Genomic DNA, 25042 nt, shown 5'->3' with positions numbered 1-25042 from the left:
GGTGTGTAATTCGACAAATTCTTAGACCTATAAGTTTATTTTAATAACTGTAACTCTTTTGAAGTAAATGAAAATGCAGAAAAATATAAATGAATCATTGTTTTAAGCTTTAAACCAGAGGCTGACTGCATTTAAGACTATGAAGTAGCCAGTCCACGATGACGGAAAATCTAAAGAGACATTTGAAGGAAGTTTTCATTGAAAATTGTAAAAAAAAAAGTATTATTTATCTTTCCATAAGGATTTAAATTGACAAGTGGACACATTTAAACGTTTGTTTGCTTTATAGTTTTAGAGAAGTACACGTAGGTACAACTTATTTCGTTGACACAGTGAATCATCGTTAAATAAACAACGAATCTGATTTAAAATTTATTTCCAGCCATGAATAATATATCTCAAGGAACGCACAGTCATCATCAAATCATCAGACACACATCTGAAATGATTCGACGTATAGTCTCAGCTACAAACAACCCGAGACGACAGTCACTGGTAATGACATCAAATGTAAGTCACTCTGACTGAATATTATTAACAGGCGTGTTTAGATTACCAAAATTAGATAACGCACACTAATATTACATTCTGGGGACATGGGACAGATCATTCGGTGCACCGATCGAACTATTGGCTTGGCTCAACTCTTATGTCGATAAAGCGTTTGGTTGCGAAACGCACTGTTTGGCCCCAGACACTGTATTCGTCCGCTACTCAGAAAAGAATTATTGCTGTTAACAAATGTGTGAGTTGCCCGTGTGCAGCCGTGGGAATCCGCGAGGATTTCTGACAGTCTGTTGACTTTGCTTCGGACTCCCCCCCCCCCGCCAACCCACCTCTCGACGATCAACATTACGTTTAGCAAAACTCGTGACAAGGATCAATGTTGTATTAAAATATTTGTGCTGATTCATTAAAATATACGAGATTTTGGTTTGAAACTCCGCTTAACATTTCACGAACTGCGAAGAAGTTGGCACCAGATAGCCTCAATTTAGTTTAGTGAAAGTAAAGAACAGGCAAGCTCTCTGACTGTGTACAGGAATGTTTTCACGGCTTCGTGGATGTTTGCTTTATAGAAATACTGCAATTTAAGTGTTGTGTTCTGTCATGCAGAATCATCACTTCAACTTACACGCTGCAAGCTGTCTTAATCGGTTCGTATCTGATAGCATGACTACACAGCAGAAACAACAATGGAATCATGACTGTGCCAAACTTTCTTGAATAAATTTGCATCTGAATTATGAACTAGAAAAGCTGAGAAGGTTTACTGAACTTGGGATTCCATTCGACACGAAATTAAAATGTCTTATTATCCTCCGTTGTTGTTATCTTATTGCATTCCACGCACGAAGTGTATTGCGAGAAAGTATTATGTCTGTGTACTGGATGGATTTCGATGAAATTTGGTATAGACACCGTGCCATTCAGCGGGACCTCACAATCGCAATTTTGAATATCCTACGAGCGGTGATGACGAAATGGCGGATGACAAAAGTCGCGAGGTGGACACCGAGATAGTACGATCTGGTGGCCAAAGTGGGAACTATCAAACATGGCGGCCATAATACCTCTAAATGCACGTTGTAAAGAACACAGGACGATTTTTTGTGTATTCATTTACGGGATATATTTTGTTAACTTATTATTATGCGGTATTTGCACGGAATATATGCAAGAAATAAATTTTGGGTTAATCGTGTCTATCTATGAATAACTGGTTCATTAATTACTGACAATGACATCAAGCTACTCACTTTGGTAATATTTTCATTGTTGTTTAAATTAACTGCATTCCTCTGTCAGCAGCTGCCATCTGTCAGGATAAAAGGAGGTGGCATTTATCACCGTGTTCAACAATGAGCCACACTTTTATGAAGACTGTCACACTTCGTACATTAATTCCGCTTTACAATCATAATAAATCACTTCTTTTACTGAGGACATCTCATGTTAGTGACCAGTGCATAAACGGATTAAGTACGCAACGTAAAATGAATGAGCAACTTCGACCCTGAAATGTCGCTTCTGTGGCACGGAACACGAGCGCCAAGAGAGACGCGTGGGAATTGCGGAACTAACCGCGATATACAGAGTGTGCCTCTTGCGGTTTGCAGTAACCTCACCCGTGTTTTGTTGCGGAGCCAGAAGGTTCATCTTTGTCACAGTCCGCCGCAGACCGCACATTAATCAACTTTACAATTCCAAACAATACTTCCTTGAGGAGCGCTCAATTACATTTTTTTAACCTTTTCTTTGGGGGTTACGAAACAAATTATTTTCCTATCGTGCCAGATGTGCGACCAATCGCGAACCCCCTTAACTCATTCCCCACACCAACGCTTCTTAAAATTCTACTATAAATCCAAAACACGCGTCTTTGTACAGTCTGTCATAAATACTCAATTGTTTCAAATAAAAATCTTCACCAGCTGAAACATCGTACGAAAGCCCCGACGGGAAAATTAAGTCATTTATCCAATGTTTTTTTTTTTTTGAAACTTGTACTTCTTCTATGACGCGACTTTTCTGAGAAATATGGAGCGTGTACCATTTAAAACGCAGCCAAACAAAAACGACGCACTCAACTAACTCCCTGGTAGCAGAATCCGCAGGTCCAACACCGGCCACGATCCTGAACCAACGCCATCCATTTACCATCCTTACATCCCACCTCCCTAAGGCCCATCTTGATATTATCCTCCCATCTACTTCTTGGTCTTCCCAGTGGTCGTTTTCCAGAAGCCGTTCCTATCAAAATCATGCCTGAACCCCTTGCTCCCCCCCCATGCGTGCTACATACCCAGACCATCACAGATTTCACTGTTCCAGGTGACTCGTGGAATTCAAGAAAGTTCCTCGTTATGAAATATTCTAAATTCTAAACATCGTTGATCGCCTTCAGGGACTCGAATTATCACCTCCCACGACCTTGATCTCGCTTCAAGAACAGTCAGCATCTCCTTTCTCCAGTAAATGAACATCCGGATGTATTCCTCGCTTGACAATGACAGTCGAAGAGTCTGGTTGCAAGAATAAACAAAACACTGATGTGTGCGGAGAGGCTGGACCTTGCGAACTGCATCTGACGTGGCTTCACACAGTCAGAGAGTAACCGTGCGAGGGGAGAGGAAAAGGCCGTTCCGTATCCCTCGTCTCTTCAAGGATGAGACTGTCAGTGCTGACATGTACAAATGAGGAATGAATTCCTGTTTTCAGAGCTACGCCCTCGCGCCACTGACCTTGTAGCTGTTCGCCTCCAAAAATGACGGAGAGACAGCGAATTCTACCCGCAGTCGATGAACGCAGTAAGGACAGTGTTCCCAACATCGAAAAAATTCCCGCTACGGGGATATTTCTTGGTAAACCTTCACCTTCGGCTTACGACTTATTTAAAGAGGCTACTTGGAAAGCAAAATGTTTCAAACACGTCCGGTAGACTCAACCTAAAACAGAGAATCTCTGAAGAAACTTATGCCATTACGACCGGCCATGTTTTCTGCGGGTAATGGAAACTGTTATGAATTACGAAGCCGTTAATCCAAATATTTATCCTGATATAATTGAACTGCAATGTAATTCACATATTTTTCTATCAATATGCGAAGAAGTTTTCTCGGCGAAGAAACTTCGACAAAAACCGGCGTTTGAAATTCACTGACGCCTGAGAATCTTCTTCAGTCACTTCTGATGATCTCTTGTTCCAAAACTGAATTCGGATTTTGAAAACCTTTCAGGGGCAGAGTCCCATTTCCTTATCCCACTGTTTTATTTGGAAACCTACAGTGTCTTACATCCTAAATTACGATAGTAGAGAAATTATCACACTTTCAGATGACTTATGTAAAGATTAAGACCCTAAGATGATAAACAGGACTGACGCTGTGGCCTTAATACCTCGCCACCAGCGATGATTCAAGGTTCTCAAGCGTAACCTACGCATTGTCACACTTCATGCGTGACAAATGAGCCACGGTGGTCTAGCGGTCAGAACGCTGGCCTTGTAATCCTGGGGTCTCGGGTTCGAATTTATAACTTGTGTTGGGCAAGGCCGTGGTCTAGGCAACACGGAGTATTCCTCCGTGGCATCCCAACAATTACTCCATTCACACACAGAAGAAGGCAATGGCAAACCACTTCTGGATCATCTGCCAAGAACGTATATGAACAGGTCCCAGTCCGAGAAGAGAAAAGGATGGAAGGATCCTGTTCATATGGACCTGTCGTAAGACAGAACACTAAATGAATATAAAATGCGTGATGGAACACGAGGATTACTGATGTAACCTCCGCTGAAAGGATTAAGTCAACCAAATTGTTCACCAATCGAAGACAAAGGTTCAGATTTCACTCTGACGCCCCAGACATCTGAACTATTTTGAATTAACACAAAAGAGGCAGAAATTAGGCAGCTGGGAAACCAACACTAACCAAGAAGCTGTACATCACAGTTTCTGTCACTAAATACGAAGTCAGTGAATATTTCTGAATAATTGAAAAAGTAGCTTGAAGTTAGGCACTGGTTCTAGTTGAACATGGGTTATAAGTTTTATTGGTTTAGGTTTTAAGGTTTATACTTGTATACGTTGTTTACTACAGAGGCATATTGTTAGTTTGTGCAACCCTAATTGGATAAACTCATTTAAATATTTATTGTAGATTACTCGTTCATATTATTACAGATATAGTTCAATTAATACGGTGACCCATCGTCTCCACCCACCTCTAATATCACCGCCTCTGAGGTGTGTATACGACAAATTGGTGGCAGCTTCGTGATTAAACACGTCTTTTTAATTGGAGGATTGTGTCACAAAAGAAACTTAAACTCCGGAAAATTCATACCTGAGTGAGTGATTTGAGGAGGTGTTTTAAAATGGATAAAGTGAATGTGGGTGAACTTTTTAAAAAAATGATTTAGGATGTCGTGTCGTAGACCTCCCCCTTTGACGCACAAATTTACTGTCTTGTTGGTGGTACACGTCGTAGGAGCAACGAAAGTGACTCACTAATAGGCTCAAATTTCTAATTTCTCAAAATTATGCCCAAAATCTTTAACACGTTGCGGATTTATCTTCGTGTATTTCCAAAAGAAGTTTTTAACAATATTTAAAGCAAATGTATTTGAGGCTATTGTCTGGGGCGTCAGAGTGAAATCTGAACCTTTGTCTTCGATTGGTGAACAATTTGGTTGACTTAATCCTTTCAGCGGAGGTTACATCAGTAATCCTCGTGTTCCATTACGCATTTTATATTTATTTAGTGTTCTGTCTGACGACAGGTCCATATGAACAGGATCCTTCCATCCTTTTCTCTTCTCGGACTGGGACCTGTTCATATACGTTCTTGGCAGATGATCCAGAAGTGGTTTGCCATTGCCTTCTTCTGTGTGTGAATGGAGTAATTGTTGGGATGCCACGGAGGAAAACTCCGTGTTGCCTAGACCACGGCCTTGCCCAACACAAGTTATAAATTCGAACCCGAGACCCCAGGATTACAAGGCCAGCGTTCTAACCGCTGGACTACCGTGGCTCATCTGTCACGCATGAAGTGTGACAATGCGTAGGTTACGCTTGAGAACCTTGAATCATCGCTGGTGGCGAGGTATTAAGGCCACAGCGTCAGTCCTGTTTGTCATCTTAGGGTCTTAATCTTTACATAAGTCATCTGAAAGTGTTATAATTGCTCTACTATCGAAATTTAGGATGTGAGATAAACACCCACAATCCTTGAAGTAGCAAAGAGTGAAGTTGTTGGTAGCAACTTAATCCTTGACAACTGGTTTGTCACTGGGACAGAGTTGTGTACCAATTGATCATGTGCCATTATTTATTTTTATTTCTACATCATCTTGTAGCTGAGGATGCAGAGTTCCTATGAAAATTAACCCCACACTCCAGTCTCATCTGGACGAGAGAAAATCGATTTTCATCGTGCTCCAAATCATTAACGAAATAATCGCACCAAACCTGTTTTTACGAAAGTCTCCAGAAACACGTTTTGGCTCCTGCTTATTTCCTCGCATTGCCCCTGACGATAAAACTCACCCCAACATGCATTTAGTTAATGCAATTTGAATATCGTAATAAACTAAACTATTAAACAGTCAGCATTAGCATTTAGGGAATTAGCGAATCTAGTGTGGTGTTCAAAATGGCCACTGCTAGCTTCGTGGCGCTGTTGACAGAGACAAACAACTGACTGTCAATCGGCCGCCATATTTGCTGATGGAACACGCGCTCAAGACGGTCCGATGTATTGCCGTGTTGTTCGTCTTGTGATATCAATGCCAGGCAGTTCCCGTGTTAAGAACATTAATCGGCTAAGAACTAATGTAATTCACTAGCCACTTTGCTCACGTGACGTAACGCTTTAAGGAAGTTTTGCTGGGGCCAACAAACCTTATCCCAGTCACTGGAATTGTTGTGGATTTATTGTTATTAGCAAATGATTTTATAGTCAGCGTCTTGACTGTGGAGGTTCGAAGATTTGTGACGAGTTTAATTTGGCGTTCGCTGAAAACAGTAAAACGTTGGGAGGTGAACATCGTGTTTTTACGTCGTAAATCTGAAACCTGTCTGATCTGAACATCGATTGGAATGCTGTACACTGTATTTTAAATTAATCATCGGCTGACGCTGGGAAATTATAATAAATTTGTATAAAGCATTTACATACACACCCAGAAGCTGTACCGGGCATTTAAAAATGTATGTCTGTCATATGATATGTTTTGATACTGGTATTTTAGACAAGCAAACCCCTAATTAAAGACAAATAATGTTGAAAGCTACCGAATTTAGGTGCGTGGCTATCATGCTCCGTGTTGCTAACATCTGACAGGTTTAGTCAAAATTTAGTAATATTTAGTGACAAAACATGAGTGTCTCTTGTTTGAAGTTTCAGACGTGTGTCACGAGGAAGTGCCTTGAAACATTACAAGGTACAAGCCTATTAATTGTGGTTAAACACATTTGTGAGCAATACGAATTTTGAGAAATATGTAAAGATTCAGTCTGTGCTCAAAGAAATAAAGAACTGCATTTTAAATGTGTCTAAAATAAACATAAATCTCTTTTCTATGTCAGCGTTATTTTTTAATCATAATGATTTTCATTTTCAGAGCCCATTTGTATTTGTTTTGTACTTTAAAATGTAATTATATATGACTTTTTCATTTGGATACAAATGGACCACATTACTGACTAATAAAATTACCTTTACAGTCTAGTGTCAGGCGAAGTTATTAGAAACCGTTCACTTACATCTGAGACCAGAAAAGTGTTTTAGTCAGTCGCAATTATTTTCGAGAGCTCTTGAAATTAATAGCCACATGATTTCAGTCTGATGGCCGATCGAGTCCGGGCAATGACCGTGAGTTCAATTACTTCGAAATTCTGCTGTTCGTAATTGTACGCGAACGACGTTTAGCAAACACGTGCAGAATTTCAGAAGACGCATTCACGACTACCTTAATTGCATTATTACCAAGTCGTATTGTTCGCTGCTATAAACCAGTAAGTATAAATGTAACATGATACAAAAGTCTTTCCCCAAGCTGCTATTTAATTTTATCTTTAAATTTCAGCTTCTGGAATGATCCGTAATTTGCAACACCATTTTAGACTTTACAACTCAACATCTCATGCCGGTATTACTTCGAAAAGAATTGATATTGTTTTAGAAATAAATCACAGAAATCAGAGGACGCCGACAGCATTTAGAGAAATAATAAATATGAAACATTGACATAGTAATACCGACTGACAGAAATATAATTAAGAAGGAAACTGAGAAGATCTTGAAATAGAAGGACCTTCTCATTGAAATACAGCGAATGTGGAAAGTGAAATCAAAAGTAATCCCGATAATTATAGGAGCGACAGGAACTGTCTCCAAGTCACTCAGAAAATATTTGGCCAACATCCCGGGCGAACACGACATCAGGGAACTTCAGAAAACCGCCATTTTAGGATTTTCATACGTCATTCGAAAGACGCTTTCATAAAATATTTAGTCATATCTAACAATAAAATTATATAATATATGTAACATTTATTAGAAACGAAATGTATTTCGGAAATAGCTGCTGCATTATGTACCTTAAGGACAAGGTCTGTCTCGGGTACTTCGAAGTAAATTCCCTATAAAATGGTGAATGGATGGAATAATAATAATAATAATAATAATCTGCTCAAAAATGTGTTGTTATTCGCAATACGAGTAAGTCAAGTCTCAGGTGAGCGTAATAACGAGCTAACACACATAAGAATTTTCCGGAGATAATTCTTCAAATTCGGCCTTGTTTTCAACAAAACTGCAGAACACATTTGTAAGTGTCACACTGAGAAATGTACAAACTCACCGACAGAGATTACAACTTTAGAAGATAAAAATGCGGTGATATTCAAGCGAACACAAGATCAGGGCATAGTGAATCCTCAATATAAGGTACAATATAAGCATCTGTTCGATACGATTGTTCAACGATGTTCCAGCTTTCTATGCATTCGTCTTCGAGAATCTGCGAATATTTCCCTCGACAAATACATTGTACGTGCTTTGTCTCTAAGCACACAATTGATACACAGAGTGACGAGTCAAGAATAAGAATTTACCGATCAGGTGGAGTCATGTGCCTCAGGATAAGAACAAAGGTCGACTGTCATGAACACGGTAATGAAGGTTCCTCAAAAGTCGGCGAATTTCTTGACGACATGATCCACCGTTAGCTTCTCTATAAGGACTCTGCTACACGACGTTAAAGCCACAAATACAGGGTTATTCTTAATTCCCTGAAACATTACAAAAAATCGCTGGTCTTCAGTGGTGCAATGGATGGTAACATAGGACATGGCGATAGAAAGAGAAACTCTCCAAGTTTGTTTTACATACCTCATAAATGCTCTATGACCATGGCTGCTTCGTTGGCCACCCCGATCACCTGACCTGACGCCATGTCATTTCTTCTTATGGGGGTATATTAAGGACCAGGTCTTTGTACCGCCTCTGCTACGGGATCTGCATGAATTGCGAAGACAAATCATCGCTGCCATCTCACAAACCGATCGTGAGATGCTTCAGCGGTTATGGACAGAAATGGATTATGGGCTTGAAGTCTGCCGCGTCACAAAGGGCGGACACGTAGAGCATTTATGAGGTATGTAAAATAAACTTGGAGAGTTTCTTTCTATCCGCATGTCGTATGTTACCATCCATTGCACCACTGAAGACCAGCGATTTTTTGTAATGTTTCAGGGAATTAAGAATAACCCTGTACACTAGACTACAGCAGAAAACTCGACTAAACGTAATTAATACGAGCCATAATGGAATCCTGATTTACATATGCATGTACCTTCATTTCGGATACCACCCTAAAAATCGGAATGTGTGGTTTAATCACTGGCAATAATTACAAACATACATTTGAATTTCAAATCTAAAACTTCTTGACGATGGTGAAGAGTCAATTGAATAAAATTTTTGGATATTATCCATCGTCTAGTAAATATAAAACATAAAACGACGTTTCGGAGATGGGACTCTATCTCCGTCTTCAGGTTCCGGAGATAGGGATTAGCTCTATCTAGAGGGCTCAACTGAGTAGGAACCTGAAGACGGAGATAGAGTCTCATCTCCGAAACGTCGTTTTACGTTTTATATTTACTAGACGATGGATAATATCCAAAAATTTTATTCAATTGATACATTTGAATTGTTCTGATAAAAACCGAGAATTAGCTAAGCTCCAGTCGGACGATTACGCGTAAACTCGCTTAACCCCCATTTGGCGTCTCTCTGAGTCCCGTGGTAAGAACCAGCGGCTCTGAGAATGGTTTTGAAGTTGCTCCACTCGGCCATTAAAAGTCAGCGTTGGTTTTGATGGTGGACGGGTTTTGTTACACGTCGATAAACAAACATGTTCTACACGGACGTGTTCTGTAAATCTTGAGTGAAAACACGTTCTGCATAATAATATTATATCTTTTCATTATTAATATTGAAAGTTCTGATAAGAAACTTGCCACATTAAACAAATTTACGATGTCCGTTCCAGAAGAAATCAATTCACTTTCTATTACATTATTCGTGTTACAATGCCACAATTTCACCAGAAATTCTTTATGTATATTACCATTTATCTGCAGTTTGTTTAACGACACTTCTTCAGTACCTCAGACTATATAACTTCGAATGAGAGGATGACAGCGAATTTGAAAGGAAACGGTTGTGGTCTAATTTAAAGCATTATCCTGGGCACTTACCTGGAGAGACTGAGGAAAAAACTTCCCGTCAGCACTGTTGGCGAACGGGCCAACGTTTCGAGAACAATCTCTGCTCTCAAATCGGATTTGTTACCCAGCAGCCCTGAGGATGACAGCAGAAACTGTTGTCGAAACGTTGGCAGAAGATATGGTTTATTCACCATTCAGCAGTCTGACGCGGATTGAAACCCGAGAGTCTATGAACGCAAAATGTTTTGACTACTGCTGTCGGAGCGTAGTAAACATCTTTTCAATAAATGAGGCCCTGGGTACCGAGTCATGACGGTATAATTATACGATGACAATTCTTGCGGGTAACTATTTCATGTACTATAAAATGCGTTTTTTTCATTTATCTCAGTCTAAAATGTCATAACATCCAAGCACTTGAATGAAATTCCAGTTCTTTAATTGGACAGTTTCAGTTATTCTCATAATGAGTCTTGTAGCACAGAACGGAGGCTTCTGTATCAAAGACCAGAGCCTCAATAAGAATTTCACGGTCAGCAATAATTTCTCCACACGCGGGATAAATTAAAGGATAATGAACATCGATATTTTGACAGCAGATAAGATCCGGGTACATCGCACACAATACGCTTTCTCGAATGTCAAATTCCCGTTAGGTTACCCTGACAACGGCAAGAAACCACACGTGAGTTACAAAATACCAGCATCCGAATGCGCGACTCGACGAGAACAGAGCCACAATTTTTATTACCGTGTCTGTAAGAGCCTTGCACCGGGCGTTATCGTAAGCCAGTCAGTCCACACCCTCACAACACATCACCTTCATATCATTTTTAATATTATCCTTTTCAAAATGGACTTTATATTCCCTTCGTGATGTTAATGTATACCGAAGATTAGCGTGATATTTAAATAAATTTAAATGCTGAAGTTAATAATCACTCAGCATCTCGGATATAAATAACACAATGCAGACTGAACGTAATCCTCACCACGAAATTATCTGAATGTATCAGAACTTCAAAAACGCTAGACTTAACCATCAATTACGATGTTCCTGGTTGTGTGACAGATAAATCCTGAGACTTTATTACCACAGACGACGTTACTCAAAAAACTTAAAAACCCGCCCGAAGGCAAATTTAAGAGCGTTCTTAAATTCAACAAAATGTGTGCGCCTCAGAAGTCATCAACCTCTGAAGCAACGAGGACACGTGTAGGAATTTGCGTAACTACGCACACACGTACGTAGTTAGGCTACCGGTCAGTTTAATCAGCCCACTGCCATTTCCAACTAAAAAAAAAAAATAGTGCACGAATAAATGAAAAAAATTAATAAACATATATACAAATTTAAGATACGTTGGACGCATTATATTGTGAGTTATGCCGTGATTAATTTGAACGAAATGATCTGTGTGTCTTACAGCGAAAATTACAGTAAGAACTAACCTCAAAATATTACCTCAGAATCCGTTTGAAAAAAGACTTGAGGAAAACCAGAGAAATCTCAATTCGCGCTGGTCACTGACCCGTCGTCACATTACCGCTGCGTTAATCTACAGAGGCTCGTATAAATCGTAATTTTATGACGGTTACAAATTAATATCTCGCGACTTAAGATATGTCATCTTTGCTGGTTAATAATTAATTTCGTTGTGTCCACGGTAAAACGTAGAACACATTTACACGTCAATTGAATAAAAATTTACTTGGATATTATCCATCGTCCAGTAAATATAAAACGTAAAAAACGACGTTTCGGAGATAGGGATTAGCTCTATCTAGTGGGTCCAACTGTGTAGGAACCTGAAGACGGAGATAGAGTCCCATCTCCGAAACGTCGTTTTACGTTTTATATTTACTAGACGATGGATAATATCCAAGAAAATTTCTATTCAATTGACTCTTCACCATCGTCAAGAAGTTTTAGATTTGATATTTACATGTGTTCTACGAAATGTGTTTGAACAAAGAAACGTGTATCTGGACACACATCAGAATACTCATCCTTTATTAGGGATAAAACATGACACCTCGCGCCCTTTACGCTATAGTAACACGTCGTTTATTCGGACTAACATTTTAACCTTGTCGAAACACATCCTTCATCAGGGCGAACCATATAAAAATAACAACGGAAACGTATATTTCTGTTTACGTTGGTTTTAACTGTGTTATTACCCGCATAAATCCGTGCCCCGTGTTCATAAAAATCCGGGATAAACGAGAATTACGAATATCGACATGTTTCGACTGTGAAAAAGACATCGGTAGGTCTAATGCATGGCGAGGAACTTGAAATAGCTGTTGTTGTGTGTTGGTTAAGGACAAGGACACAGGACGAGCCAATCTCCTGTTTTTAAAGTATCGTGTTTCTTAATTTACGACGCACTTCGTGGTCTTTGATTTCAGTCCAAGGTGCAAGGCTTCTGAGGAGTGAAGCAAACACTCGATTCAACATCATCTCACAGCCATGGCACTGTCCGATTCCACGTTTCATTTACCTGCATTACACGTGGCTACCACACACTTTAAATACCAACAGAACAATCGGTAAGGAAACTTGTCTTTTCAGTATACACGTGGGATTTTACTTCCACGTGTCTTACACGTGTTCATACGACACTGGGGTACTTCCCCATTCATTGATCATCGTAGAAGGGAAGGTAAATGATTGTGGGAAATTTTTTAAACATCAAAATATTGTTGGCAACGCTGAAGAAGACGATCTCATTCCGATGAGGGAAATTCGTGTCTTTATCTGAAATACTGTTTTAGTGGCATGACATCACTGTAGCAGAGCACTGATCCCAGGACTTCGAAGAACACATTTTCTAATTAAGCGTCGCATTTAATCAGGAGCTGCCCGCGTTAAAGGAAGAATGCGCCTTCAATTAGTTGCACGTGACACGAGTTCTGATGATGATAATAATATATAATTATAATTTATTACCACCAATTATTTATAATTATTATAAGTGCATTAATGAAGGTTTTAATTATGGAAATTATTCATTCTTTGTTTACGTAACTTCTGATGATTTTACTACGTTTAATGCAACACTTCATTGAAGTCGATCATTTTCCACGAGACTTCAATCAGTTTTGCGTTCGAGTCCCAAAAGCCACTCTTGCACGTTCAAGAACAGGCGATGAGATGATCTCTGTGACACACGAATTGAACGTCAACTGCCCATTTGGTTCGCAGGTTTAATCATGCAGACAAAAACATTTATACGCGGTGCGGGACGAATTAGACTTTCTACTACGCGGTCAGGATAAAACCGCTTCTGAATTACAGTCCGCGAGAATTAAGTTAATATAACTAACTACATGAGACGTAAGCCGTCTTGGGAAGTCACGTGCTGCACTACTAGCAGACCGAAAAACGTCGCCCTTATTCCAATTTCATGTTAAATTTACGGGGAAATAAATAATAATTTAAATATAATAATAAAAATTATAATAAATATCATTCGAAAGACGCTGATGTAAAATATACAATAATGTCTCGCGCGAAATCTGTTCAATGCATTTAACACGTATTTTAAAAAAAAATGTACACTAGCACGTCTGTTAACCGACCCTCGATATTCCGACCGCCGCATTAACCGGCCGAATTTCGACCAGATCGGTTGCGATCGGTATCTAAACTTATATAATCAGAATGACACCAGAACCTCGACTTCGTGTGACAGACAGCGACTCGGAAAGACTAAAGGTGGACTGTTTTAACGCAGGGACTCCCTCAAACAGCGCTCACGAGTGAATCTCTATATTTTAGTATTTATAATAATGATTTACGTTTTCTTGTTTCAACTTTGCTAATTATATCTTTTGTCTTCTACGTATTTTCTTTTATATCCACGACTACGTCCCCCTTTCCCTCCCTCATCCGACTTATGGTCCCCCCCTCCCCAAATAGTTCGTTTATATAAAATCTGAAAAAGATTAACGAAGTCAGATTTGAAGTTTTCGAGTTGGTGCGAATGTTAATTTTTGGGTTTTTGGAGCCGCGTCTACACGTCGCAAAGGAACTCAGAAGACATCACCAGTCCGAATCCTCACATATAAATCCCTAGAGCCTTCAACTGAAGATCATAGTTTGCGGACTTCTGAGGTGTGAGTATCCCCAGTTTCATTCAGTATCGATTCGTTGAAAGTGTATGATAAAGTATCTTCAGTGGCGATGCCCCGCGGTTGTTTGTTAAAGTACGTACGTGCACACGGGGCGGAAAGCTAAGGTTGTGAACCGCAGACCTAAAGGTCAAGGTCGCCCCGTCACCCCAGCGGTGCCTATTACATAGGAATGTGTGAGGAGACATCGATCTTGTGGCGATCAACAAATTACTAGCGTCTTTATCGGATAATTTATCCCCTCCCGACCTCGTCCAACAAACCAAGAGCTCCGTTACACACACTAAATGGCTTGTCGCGTGGTTAAGTTTTCGTAAAAAAAAGGACCAATCAGAAGTCTATCGCGGCAATAATTATGTGGTGGAAAGCCAAGCTAAAGTGTGCAGCTCGTACAAAATCACGTTTTCCGGCTATCAAGTTAAGAATTTCACGTTGGAATGGCTTTGTAATGTTCTTGCCTGCCAGAATAAACCACTGGACGTTTGTTCCAGCCCTCATTCCGCAACTACCGATCATCTGCCACGGTGGTCTAGCGGTTACAACGCTGGCCTTGTAATCCTGGGGTCTCGGGTTAAATTCCCGGCGGTGCCCGAATTTATAACTTGTGTTGGGCAAGGCCGTGGTCTAGGCAACACGGAGTTTTCCTCCGTGGCATCCCAACAATTACTCCATTCACACACAGAAGAAGGCAATGGCAAACCACTTCTGGATCATGTGCCAAGAACGTATATGAACAGGTCCCAGTCCGAGAAGAGAAAAGGATGGAAGGATCCTGTTCATATGGACCTGTCGTCAGACAGAACACTGAATAAATAAATTGGGTCTGTTTTGAACACAAGAACAAAGTAAGGACTCCCAGAAGCGGCTGCGATTATAATCTTAACAAATGTATGTGACGCGTAAAGCGACAATATATATAATAATAATTCTTTGTTTAAAATCGCAAAATGCCTTTATTTCGCGCTAAAATAACCTATTATTTCATGGACTAATATCTGTCACTTCACGCAAATGATTATCACCGTCGAACGACTTTTCCGGTCTCCAGAGGCCAGTCGGTAATCGCCAAGGCAAAAGATTGTGGTAAAAGAATGAGAAGCGACTTGGTTGGGAATGATGAGTAGGTAAGGATTCAGAAGGTGGCGACCGCGACGGCCCAATTTTTATCTGTCACAATTGTAAATATAAAGACACGTGTAAACAAAAGTTGAGTTCAAGGTTTTTTAATCTCCCCCCCGCCCCCGGGCCGGAAAAACTGCTGCCATAATATGTGAACGAGTATACCTGTTAGTAACGGTCGGATAATTACCACGTTCCGATACATTTTTGACAGTATTTTCCATTTCTCTCCAGGTCACGCTACAGTCTGTCCGAACCGTATAGCACGCGCATGCTCAGACCGCGCTGTTCCAGCCCCACGTCGTCTGTCCACCGCTCTCGTGACGTCACGTTACGCATGCGCAGTTCACAATCCCTGACTAAAATTCGACGAGAGGTATCGATTATGATGATTAGAGAATTCTTTACCAAACGAGATTTGATATTCTCGTGACGGCGTGTAAAAGATGACTGTATCGTGTGCCAGTGTTTCGTAAGTGCTCGCTGCCTCCATCCTCAGGGCGATGATGATGGGGCCAGTAACAAACACCTCTCAGAAGCCATGAGAACCTAACATCGCACTAGTCGAAGAGTGAAGTGCAGGGTTGCACGTCACACGTCCTACTTTTGAAACAAAAGCGAAGTCTCGTGTATAATTAGCAGTAAATCTCACAAATGCCCTCTACTTTCCAACATGAATAAATTCATTTTATTATCTCGCTGAGTTTGTAAAGCCATGACACGATTTACATTATCCTCCGTTAATAACGGCGTTGTGTGTGTGTTCTTATCTCTTTAAGACCACCAAAAATCTTTTCTGAACAAACTTTCTCTCCAGATGCGTTTAACAACGATACGAATCCAATCTCATTTCATAGGTTAGGTTTTCTGTATCTTAGGACGCTGTCTCGTACTACAGATAAAACATTTGCTGTCTGCAAAATTTATTATCAGATAATTTAAAAGTACAAATTGATGGATATTAGGCCTTGTTCCAAAGTCATGTTAATTCACGACATTACAATCGACGTATAAGTGACGGATTTTGGCCTAATTTAAGGCACTAACGATCGATTTGACTTTGTCAATACCTCTGTCTCTGTCAGTATCGATATATATCGAGGAAAGTCAGAGTCGAAATGTGCTTTCGCCACGACTAATCGACAGAATTTCACGATACGTTTCCAGGTGTATGATCCATAAAAATGAAACACTCAAAAATAAATTAAATAATTACTGGTCTTAATAAACCACATCGCCCAATGTTAGGCGGAAAGGCATCGGCGTATTCTAGCGTCTGAGAATATAAACACATCTGGTTTCAAAAAGAACCGTTTCAATATTAATTCAAAATATTTCTTTTTTTACGGAAAAACCAGTCATTATTATAAAATAAATAACCCTCACAAGAATATGTACGAGATGATAAAGTTGCGTCATATTGTGATAAATATATATTTATTTAAATCTTGTCAGTCTAATCACAATAAAATTCCTATTAAATATTAAAATATTACTATAATTAACATTTATAATCGAACATTTCGATAGAGAACATCATTTTAATATATTTTAAATATTTAAATGTTAATTATGGTAATATTTTAATATTTAATAGAAATTTTATTGTGATTAGACTGACAATATTTAAACAAAGAATATGTACATAAAAGTTCTCATCGCTCTATACAGAAGCATCTGTTCTTCGTGTCCTTAAGACTGAAATCAATTACCTCTTTGAAGTTACCGGGCGTGCGTGGAGTATATATTGGTTCAGTACCTGTTTTAATTTTAAACTGCGATTAATTAACCACTTAAATCCTAAATTCTATTCCCTCCTTCATAAATGCTGGATTTTCATGATGTTATGCAGTATACATAATCCCACTAGTTCTCTGTTTATGTTAAAATTAAAATATATATTCACTTTTCAATTCAATTTTCAATTAACCTGCTCGTTCACTAAGTTCGGTATAAACTTTCATGACTCTTTATGAATTTAACACAAAACGTTACGTCAATGTGAAAACATGCAAGGGTTAAAACGGGAAGCTGGAGTACAGTAAACTTCATGGAGGACAGTCCTTGTTGAGGAACTGACAGTAGCTCAGCTGGTCAACAAATTCCCCGCCTTTCATTGCACCTGAAGGTTCATGACCGTGTTCACAACAGCCCACAGAGTCTTGGGTTCCCTGTGGAATTTCGTAAAATTCAGCTACGGGATGTCAGGAATAATTAACCTCGAGAAGACAAAAGACAGTCATCTTAAGCCCTGAACATGGAGGCAGCAAAGACCTCCGAAACGTTGATAAATTTCCACCACTAGACTACACGGCGCTACAACCCTGAAGACAGTCATCTTCAGACTCACTGCCTTGAGAACACCAAATCCTACTCTGAAATCTTCTAGAAAAGCCGGATTTTCAGTGGCTGGATACGGGCTGGACGACCGGGGTTCGATCCCCGAGAGGGGCAGAGGACTTTTCCTCTAGTCTCTGCGTCCAGACCAGCTCTGGGGCCCACCCAGCCTCCCGTCCAATAGGTACCAGTTCCTTTCCCGGGGGTAAAGCAAGGCTGAGACATGATGCTGACCACTCCCCCATCTAGTGCCGAGGTAAAGAATTAGTAGGAGCTATACCGCCTCTCCCCCCAAGCGTCTACATGGCGTGTAGTGGGACAGCTTTACTTTTTATGAATATCGTTATTGAAAACGTTTGCAGGAGTTAATGTCTACAAGAGAGAAAGTAAGATATTTTAGAATTTGTGTTCGATCTTCAAGGAAAAATGTAAATACGACGCACTGTACACATTCTCATAGTAATCACTCAAAAACGAAATACAATTACCAAAAAAGAAAATGAAAATTTTGTAAAATACATAAAATTCGCCTTGCTAAGGTAAAATTCGACCATCGATTTTAATCTATCTACAGCCCAAACTTGTCTGGATGACTTATCTTTCGAACTAAGAAATTGCATAAAAACCCTAGAACTTCGTGTTTGGAGGATTCCTTGGACATTATTCCTTGTCTAGAACGCGACAGCGTCCGAAGGAAATGCTTCGAGAGTTAGAATGGTTTTGCACGTACTTGGCTTCTCTTCCTGCGACACTGGAGGGTGGATCCTGGAGGAGCCCCCATCCGATTCTGCCTTCCTCTGGCGACCTGCGGCAAAGACGGGCACCATTAACGCCACGATCATAAACAACCTAACCACGCCTGGCTGTCCATAAGCATGATTCACGCGAGAAACTACTGAACACATTTTCATGAAATCTGGTATCGTGGTCTATAATACAAATATAAAAAAAATATTTATATAAATGTAATTAAAACATGTTTCGATGTGCCACACTGGATAAAACTTGCGAGGTGTTTCAGCAATATTTCGTTTGTACCCGTAATAAATAAAGATTAAGACCAATGACGTAGAGAAAATCACGAACAAGGCTTATGAAAATGTTCGTACTCCAGCAGAGGTGGCGGGGGTGCGGTTCGAACCCTGCGGGCACATCGAATCCCAGTCGCCGGCTTCTGCATGACGTAAAAACCGAGAGGAAGCCATCAGAAGACACGACCATCGACAGCGCAGGCAAACTGCAGCTTCAGACGCTTATAAAGAACAATAACACAGTTTATTTTTTTAAATTTACGTCTACCCTCTTCAGTCCATCACCTTAACCCTTTATTTAAATTTATATATAAACTAGGATTGCATTTTAACAGCAACTTTCGTCTCGAGTAACATTTTACATCTTTCTGCTGAAATTAAAGTTTCTGAGGGGAAAAAATACTTTCCATATCATAATTTTGGTGATACCTCCTGATAGCCAGACTCATTTCCTAACCATTGACGTGTCCTCTCTACTTTAATGAAAATGAAAACTCTTAACGAGTCCTAAAACAAGATGGGGGTTCCAGACGATCTTCTCCTTAATTCATTCATTCCTTATTGAAAAATGCTGTCATTAGCTCAGTCTATACGTCGTTAAACAATTGGAATATTAATGAACTGGAAAGGATGTGAAAGGAAGTGGCCGTGACCTGATTTTATTATCCGGACATTTGCCTAACAGGGCTGGAAAGATGTTATCGGAAAACAGATTCGCTCTCAGGAGATTATAAATTCTGAATGTTCCTAGCTCGAAAATAAAGAATAAATCAATATACATCATCAGCCTCGTAGTTAAAACAGGTTAAACAGAACCATAGGCGTATATTTTAATATTATACCGAAGCTCGTGTTGTGTCATTATTATTCATTCGATGTTCAAGCGAGGGTATGAACAGATTTAAATATTTATTACTTTCAGATATAAGAAAACACCAAGACATAATTTCCTAAGAAATTTGCATGGGCTATTTAAAGTCTGACGTCATTTCAGGGAGATGAGATGTAAACACGCAAAATTCACATGAAAGGTGTGAGGTTATGTCATGGAACTCACATCATGGCGTCTCAGAATCGCGCTGTTTCAGAATTCTCTCATGGACGAATCCAGGCACTCCACCACAGCCAAACACGTTACTGTGATTTGGTAAGTGATTACCGGTCATAAACGAAGTTTTACTTGTGAGGTTTTATAAGAACTCACCAGAGAATAGGACAGAACATCAAAACGACTTTGCAATTAATTGCATTTTAATTTTATTATTTAACATGTGTGAGGTCGCATATAGATATGACACCAACACAAAACTGTTCCGACATATTCGTGCATTAAACCAGGACATTGACGATGATCTGCTGCAAGTCGAAACGCGTCTGCCCGCCACAGGTTGCGTGTTGGAAACGAGAGTGAAATTGCAGTTTGTCAGTTAACGTTTGATACTTCCGGAAATGCTCGCTACTTCTCAGTTCAAAATATTTTGTCTTCCCGTCTGATTTCTAAGAACCTGAAAATTAAAGTCTACAAAACAATAATCTTGCCTGTTGTTTTGTATGGGTGGGAAACATGGTCTCTCACTCTGAGGGAGGAACACAGATTGCAGGTGTTTGAGAATCGGGTGTTGAGGAGGATATTTGGACCTAGGAGGGAAGACGATGGGGCGTGGAGAAAACTGCACAATGATGAGCTTAAAAATCTGTGCTCCTTCCCCAATATTGTCAGGGTGATTAAGTCGAGAAGAATGAGATGGGCTGGACATGTAGCGCGCATGGATGGGACAAGAGATGTGGAAGCCTGAGGGGAAGAGACCGCTGGGGAGACCTAGACGTAGATGGGAGGATAATCTCAGGCGGGATCTATGGGAGATAGGAGTTGAAGGAGACTGGATTTTGTTGGCCCAGGACAGGATCCGGTGGAGGGCTTTGGTTAGTTCGGTGATGAACCTTCGGGTTCCGTAAGCCATCTAATTAGTTAGTTAGTTAGCTAACTACAACTGTGAGAAATTATAAGACGAATAAATATGACAGTAGATTAAAATGTTTCAGACAGACGAACAGGCAAGCGTTCAAAATGGTAGGCTATTTACATCCATCAGTTGTTAAGCTTGGTAGCCCTGTTGAATCGTGAAGCTGGCAACAAATGAAGTGCGCAAGGCGCGCCAGTATGTAAGATCGACCCCGCGTGGACAGAAACCCAACTAACCGTCTGATGGATTGTGCTCGCCGGGCGAGGCTGACGGCTGATATTTCCATTAACCGGTTCATTTATCCGGTGGTCAATGCGATATTTCACGGCCTGCAGAAGATCGCACGCGAAGTGACATCCAACAGTTGTTTCTCGCTCTGTGACGACACATAAATGAGCACGTGTCAGCTAGCACCCGGAACAGGTCTGACCGGGACCGACTGTATACAAAACACTTGTTGGGAAAATAACAAAAATTTGCTGTCGGCTTCAGTTGGGCGAATCAAAGTGTCAAAATGACGTCAGCTGTAGCAAGAGTTAGCGATAATTGACACTAGACTGAACCATTACAAATCGTACAATTAGATTCATATCTTATTCACGCGAACAAATCAGCATTGTTAGAGACATCTGCGTAGTTACATCTATTTTAAAACAACAATGGTCGCGTTTTTGTTTGCAGTTTTCCCCTTTACTTTGGTTCACCATTGTCAGACAAGTCTTAAATCTCTAGTGCCTTAACAATGGCTGTCGGAACTCGCATCATCCTAGAAGTTACTTCGCAGAAGCGAGCGAAATAATCTGCCTTTGTACTGTAATCGATACCTCGCAGCTCCACTCGATCGATCGATCAGTCGACTGACATTGCAACTTAATCATAGCTGAGGCCGGCGATGGGCGGACAGTCAGAGTAAGTTATCCAACTGACGGTGAATGCTGTCACGTGATTGGTTACCGGCCAGAATGCTAGTTGATGCTAAGTAGCGTGTTGTTTATAGCCTGACGACTAGTAGGCAGGCTTTTAACAAGCACGATGTTAGGATATTAATGGGTAGCTCATTCAGTCATATTGACTAACTACGGACTGGACGACAGGGGTTCGATCCCCAACGGGGACAGAGAATATTTTTACTTAAGAAATTTTAATTTAATGCGTTCCGAAATCTCACAAAAAAGTTAATCTCCTCCGGTAGCGAATGTCTTATTCTTTACAAGTGAGATATAGGATGTTCAAAAAGTTTCTATACTGTAAGAAAGGAAGTATTTACTAAAATATTTCTTTTTAAATTACTGGAAGTGTCTTATAACTTGTAAGGATTTCTCAGAATCAAACGACTGTCATAAATCCGTGCTACCAACCTAGGCAAAGAAGAACCATGTTGCCAATCTCTGCATTATCTAAATTTGAAACAAACACGTGACGAAAATACTGAATTTTCCTCTTGGTTTGACTGTAACTAACAAAGTGTTCGGTGTTTGGGCACGCGCAGAGACACATAAGTAAATACGAACCGAGCGACCGCAGCCATGACAGTTATCCTGCTCATTCATCGTCCGTGTTACTGACAAACAAAATGGCAGTACGAACAAAGAGATCATTCGACGCGCGTGTTCTGTTGTCAGATACGTTCTTTTCAGCCAGCAGCCAAAATGCTGAGGTCAAGAAACGGAACGTAATCTTACGTCTGGGGGGGGGGGAATTATAATGAGCAGTTGGCTGCACTGCGTTGCATGTTTTCGCTCGATTACGATGACAGCAAATGTGGAAAAGATGACGTTTTAGAACGCACAATGACAAATGAAATGATGCTTTCTCGAAGACCGTCTGAGAAGCATTTGCTCTCAAAGTTGATATCTGCAGAGAGAAGGTGGAAGAAATATATCAGAACTGAACTGTCCTGGGTTCGAGTCCTGGTGCAGATTTCGTTTTGACGAAGAGATTACAGAAAATAATGTCAATAACTCGAAAGTTGTACTAGGTTAGGTTAGGTTAGGTTAGGTTAGATTAGGTTAGGTTAGGTTTGGTTAGGTTAGTTTAGGTTAGGTTAGGTTAGGTTAGTTTAGGTTAGGTTAGGTATGATAATAATCGATTATAATCGATGTTAGGTATCGAATCATCAAGCCTGTGGCATGCTTTCGGGCAATAATGATTGATAAGAAATGCAAGCACCTCACTCTGCTGGTGCTATTACAGGTAGGTATACAATAATTTTGCGACACGGTGCAACACTTATTTTTGGATTCAGGAAGCCCTGTTACCATTAATTCAAATTTTTCTCTAAACCCAAAAAAAATTAAAATATACAAATCACGATTTTTACCCGTACAGGCGTGCAAGTTGACCTGTCACGTGACAGGAAGAACATGGTTTTCAGAATGTCTGAGTGGAACAAAGGTTGAGAGAATGTTTGCGGACGCACGCTGATGAGAATATCCGGGCATCGGCGATTACAAACTGACAGCTAAGACACACGTGATAATGTGACGGAAGGGGTCAAATGGTTAGAAGATAAGATAAATATAAAGGTTAATATTCCATATTGTAATGAGCACAAATCTTTCTGGGACACCAGCATTATTAAAACAAGCTTCGGTTTCAGAATTTAAAGACAAACACGGATAACCTGCATATCGTCGCATTCCAACTTCATTGTTGTATCATACGTACTGAAACTGCCAATGAGGTCTCTTTCTAGCACTCATGTTAGGGAAACCTAGGGGACTACTATATTATACTGTTTGTCAGACTGCTAGCTGCTAGTCTGTGCATCTGGAAGGTTGGCATTCCTCTGTCTTTAAGCAAACGCTGAGATGGTTTCCAAATTCCAAGTTGCCACTGCATGCTCCTTATCCAAATTATAACTTTAACATTCAGAAAAATATTTCGCCGTCCGTTATCAACCTGTCACTGATTATCTCACTAACGTCTTAACTCTAATTCTATTCTTATAGAAAGGACGAACGGGCACTGCCTGGGAACCTTCTAGCTATAAAATGCTCTCAATTCCCCCCCCCCACCCCCATCTAAACGAAAATAAAGTGTGTCGCCTCTTCGCCACAATTTCCCTTCCGATCCCTACCTCTCTCTCTCTCTCTCTCTCTCTCTCTTCGGCTTACAAAAAGGGCAGAAGAATGTTGATTGCACGAAAACCATTTCAAAATTATCTGTCAAATAATTGAACAAGAAGGTGACTTAAAGTTATCGTGATCGTTTCCATCAGACTCCACCTCAAGACTTTAACGAAACCGTGTCACATGCAGAAGTTGGCCACTGCCTAATGAGGGTCATGACGAGAGATGATATTCTGAAGTGTCGCATCTTAAACGTACTAGAATGGCTTCCTCATAAAAGAACTAAAGTATCTAGCACTGAGGGTCGTTCTTTCCAGAACAGAGTCGTAAACAAAACCTGTTAGTACGTCGTCACACCTTGTTCCTTTAGCACTCATAGTCACGGGTTAAACACTTTTGTAGTTGGCTTTAAGATGTGTTGCGCGACGCGTTTCTGATGTCTATACATTCAAGAGCGTCTACCAGGTAGCATTGCGATCGCTACACCTTGGGAAAAAAACATTTGAAGATTAAGTCTGACACTGCTCGTTGTGCGATACCAACAAATTGGGAAAAGTGTTTGACACTTTGACGTTGAAAAAATATTAAAGAATGCAGTCCGTACCGCGAAGAAAACACAACGCCTCACCATTACAAAGATCAAGTGGTTAACGCTGTTTAAGGAAATAATATAATTTATTCTGATAATTAATTAACCATTTGGAGCAGAGACTCGTTCAAATAATATTTAAGAATCCAGTCCGTACCGCGAAGAAAACACAACGCCTCACCATTACAAAGATCAAGTGGTTAACGCTGTTTAAGGAAATAATATAATTTATTCTGATAATTAATTAACCATTTGGAGCAGAGACTCGTTCAAATAATATTTAAGAATCCAGTCCGTACCGCGAAGAAAACACAACGCCTCACCATTACAAAGATCAGCTGGTTAACGCTGTTTAAGGAAATAATATAATTTATTCTGATAATTAATTAACCATTTAGAGCAGAGACTCGTTCAAATAATATTTAAGAATTCAGTCCGTACCGCGAAGAAAACACAACGCCTCACCATTACAAAGATCAAGTGGTTAACGCTGTTTAAGGAAATAATATAATTTATTCTGATAATTAATTAACCATTTGGAGCAGAGACT

The 25042-nt window shown here is 40.1% G+C and overlaps 1 protein-coding gene across 1 annotated transcript in view; it reads right to left on the bottom strand.

Annotated features, from left to right (window-relative positions):
• Nucleotides 1-25042, bottom strand: part of LOC110837714 (proton channel OtopLc) — a 125188-nt gene that overhangs the window by 82032 nt on the left and 18114 nt on the right. The window contains exon 2 of the mRNA XM_087360786.1: nucleotides 18568-18642. Coding sequence (XP_087216912.1) covers nucleotides 18568-18642 — 75 coding nt within the window. The remainder of the gene's footprint in view (nucleotides 1-18567; nucleotides 18643-25042) is intronic.

This window comes from Zootermopsis nevadensis, unplaced genomic scaffold (assembly GCF_977971745.1).
Source record: "Zootermopsis nevadensis isolate Lab colony 2312 unplaced genomic scaffold, Znev_1.0 Znev_ptg000046l, whole genome shotgun sequence".
NCBI classification, from domain to species: domain Eukaryota; kingdom Metazoa; phylum Arthropoda; class Insecta; order Blattodea; family Termopsidae; genus Zootermopsis; species Zootermopsis nevadensis.
The sequence above is the reverse complement of the archived record's forward strand: the minus strand, read 5'-3'. Positions and strand labels throughout refer to the sequence as shown.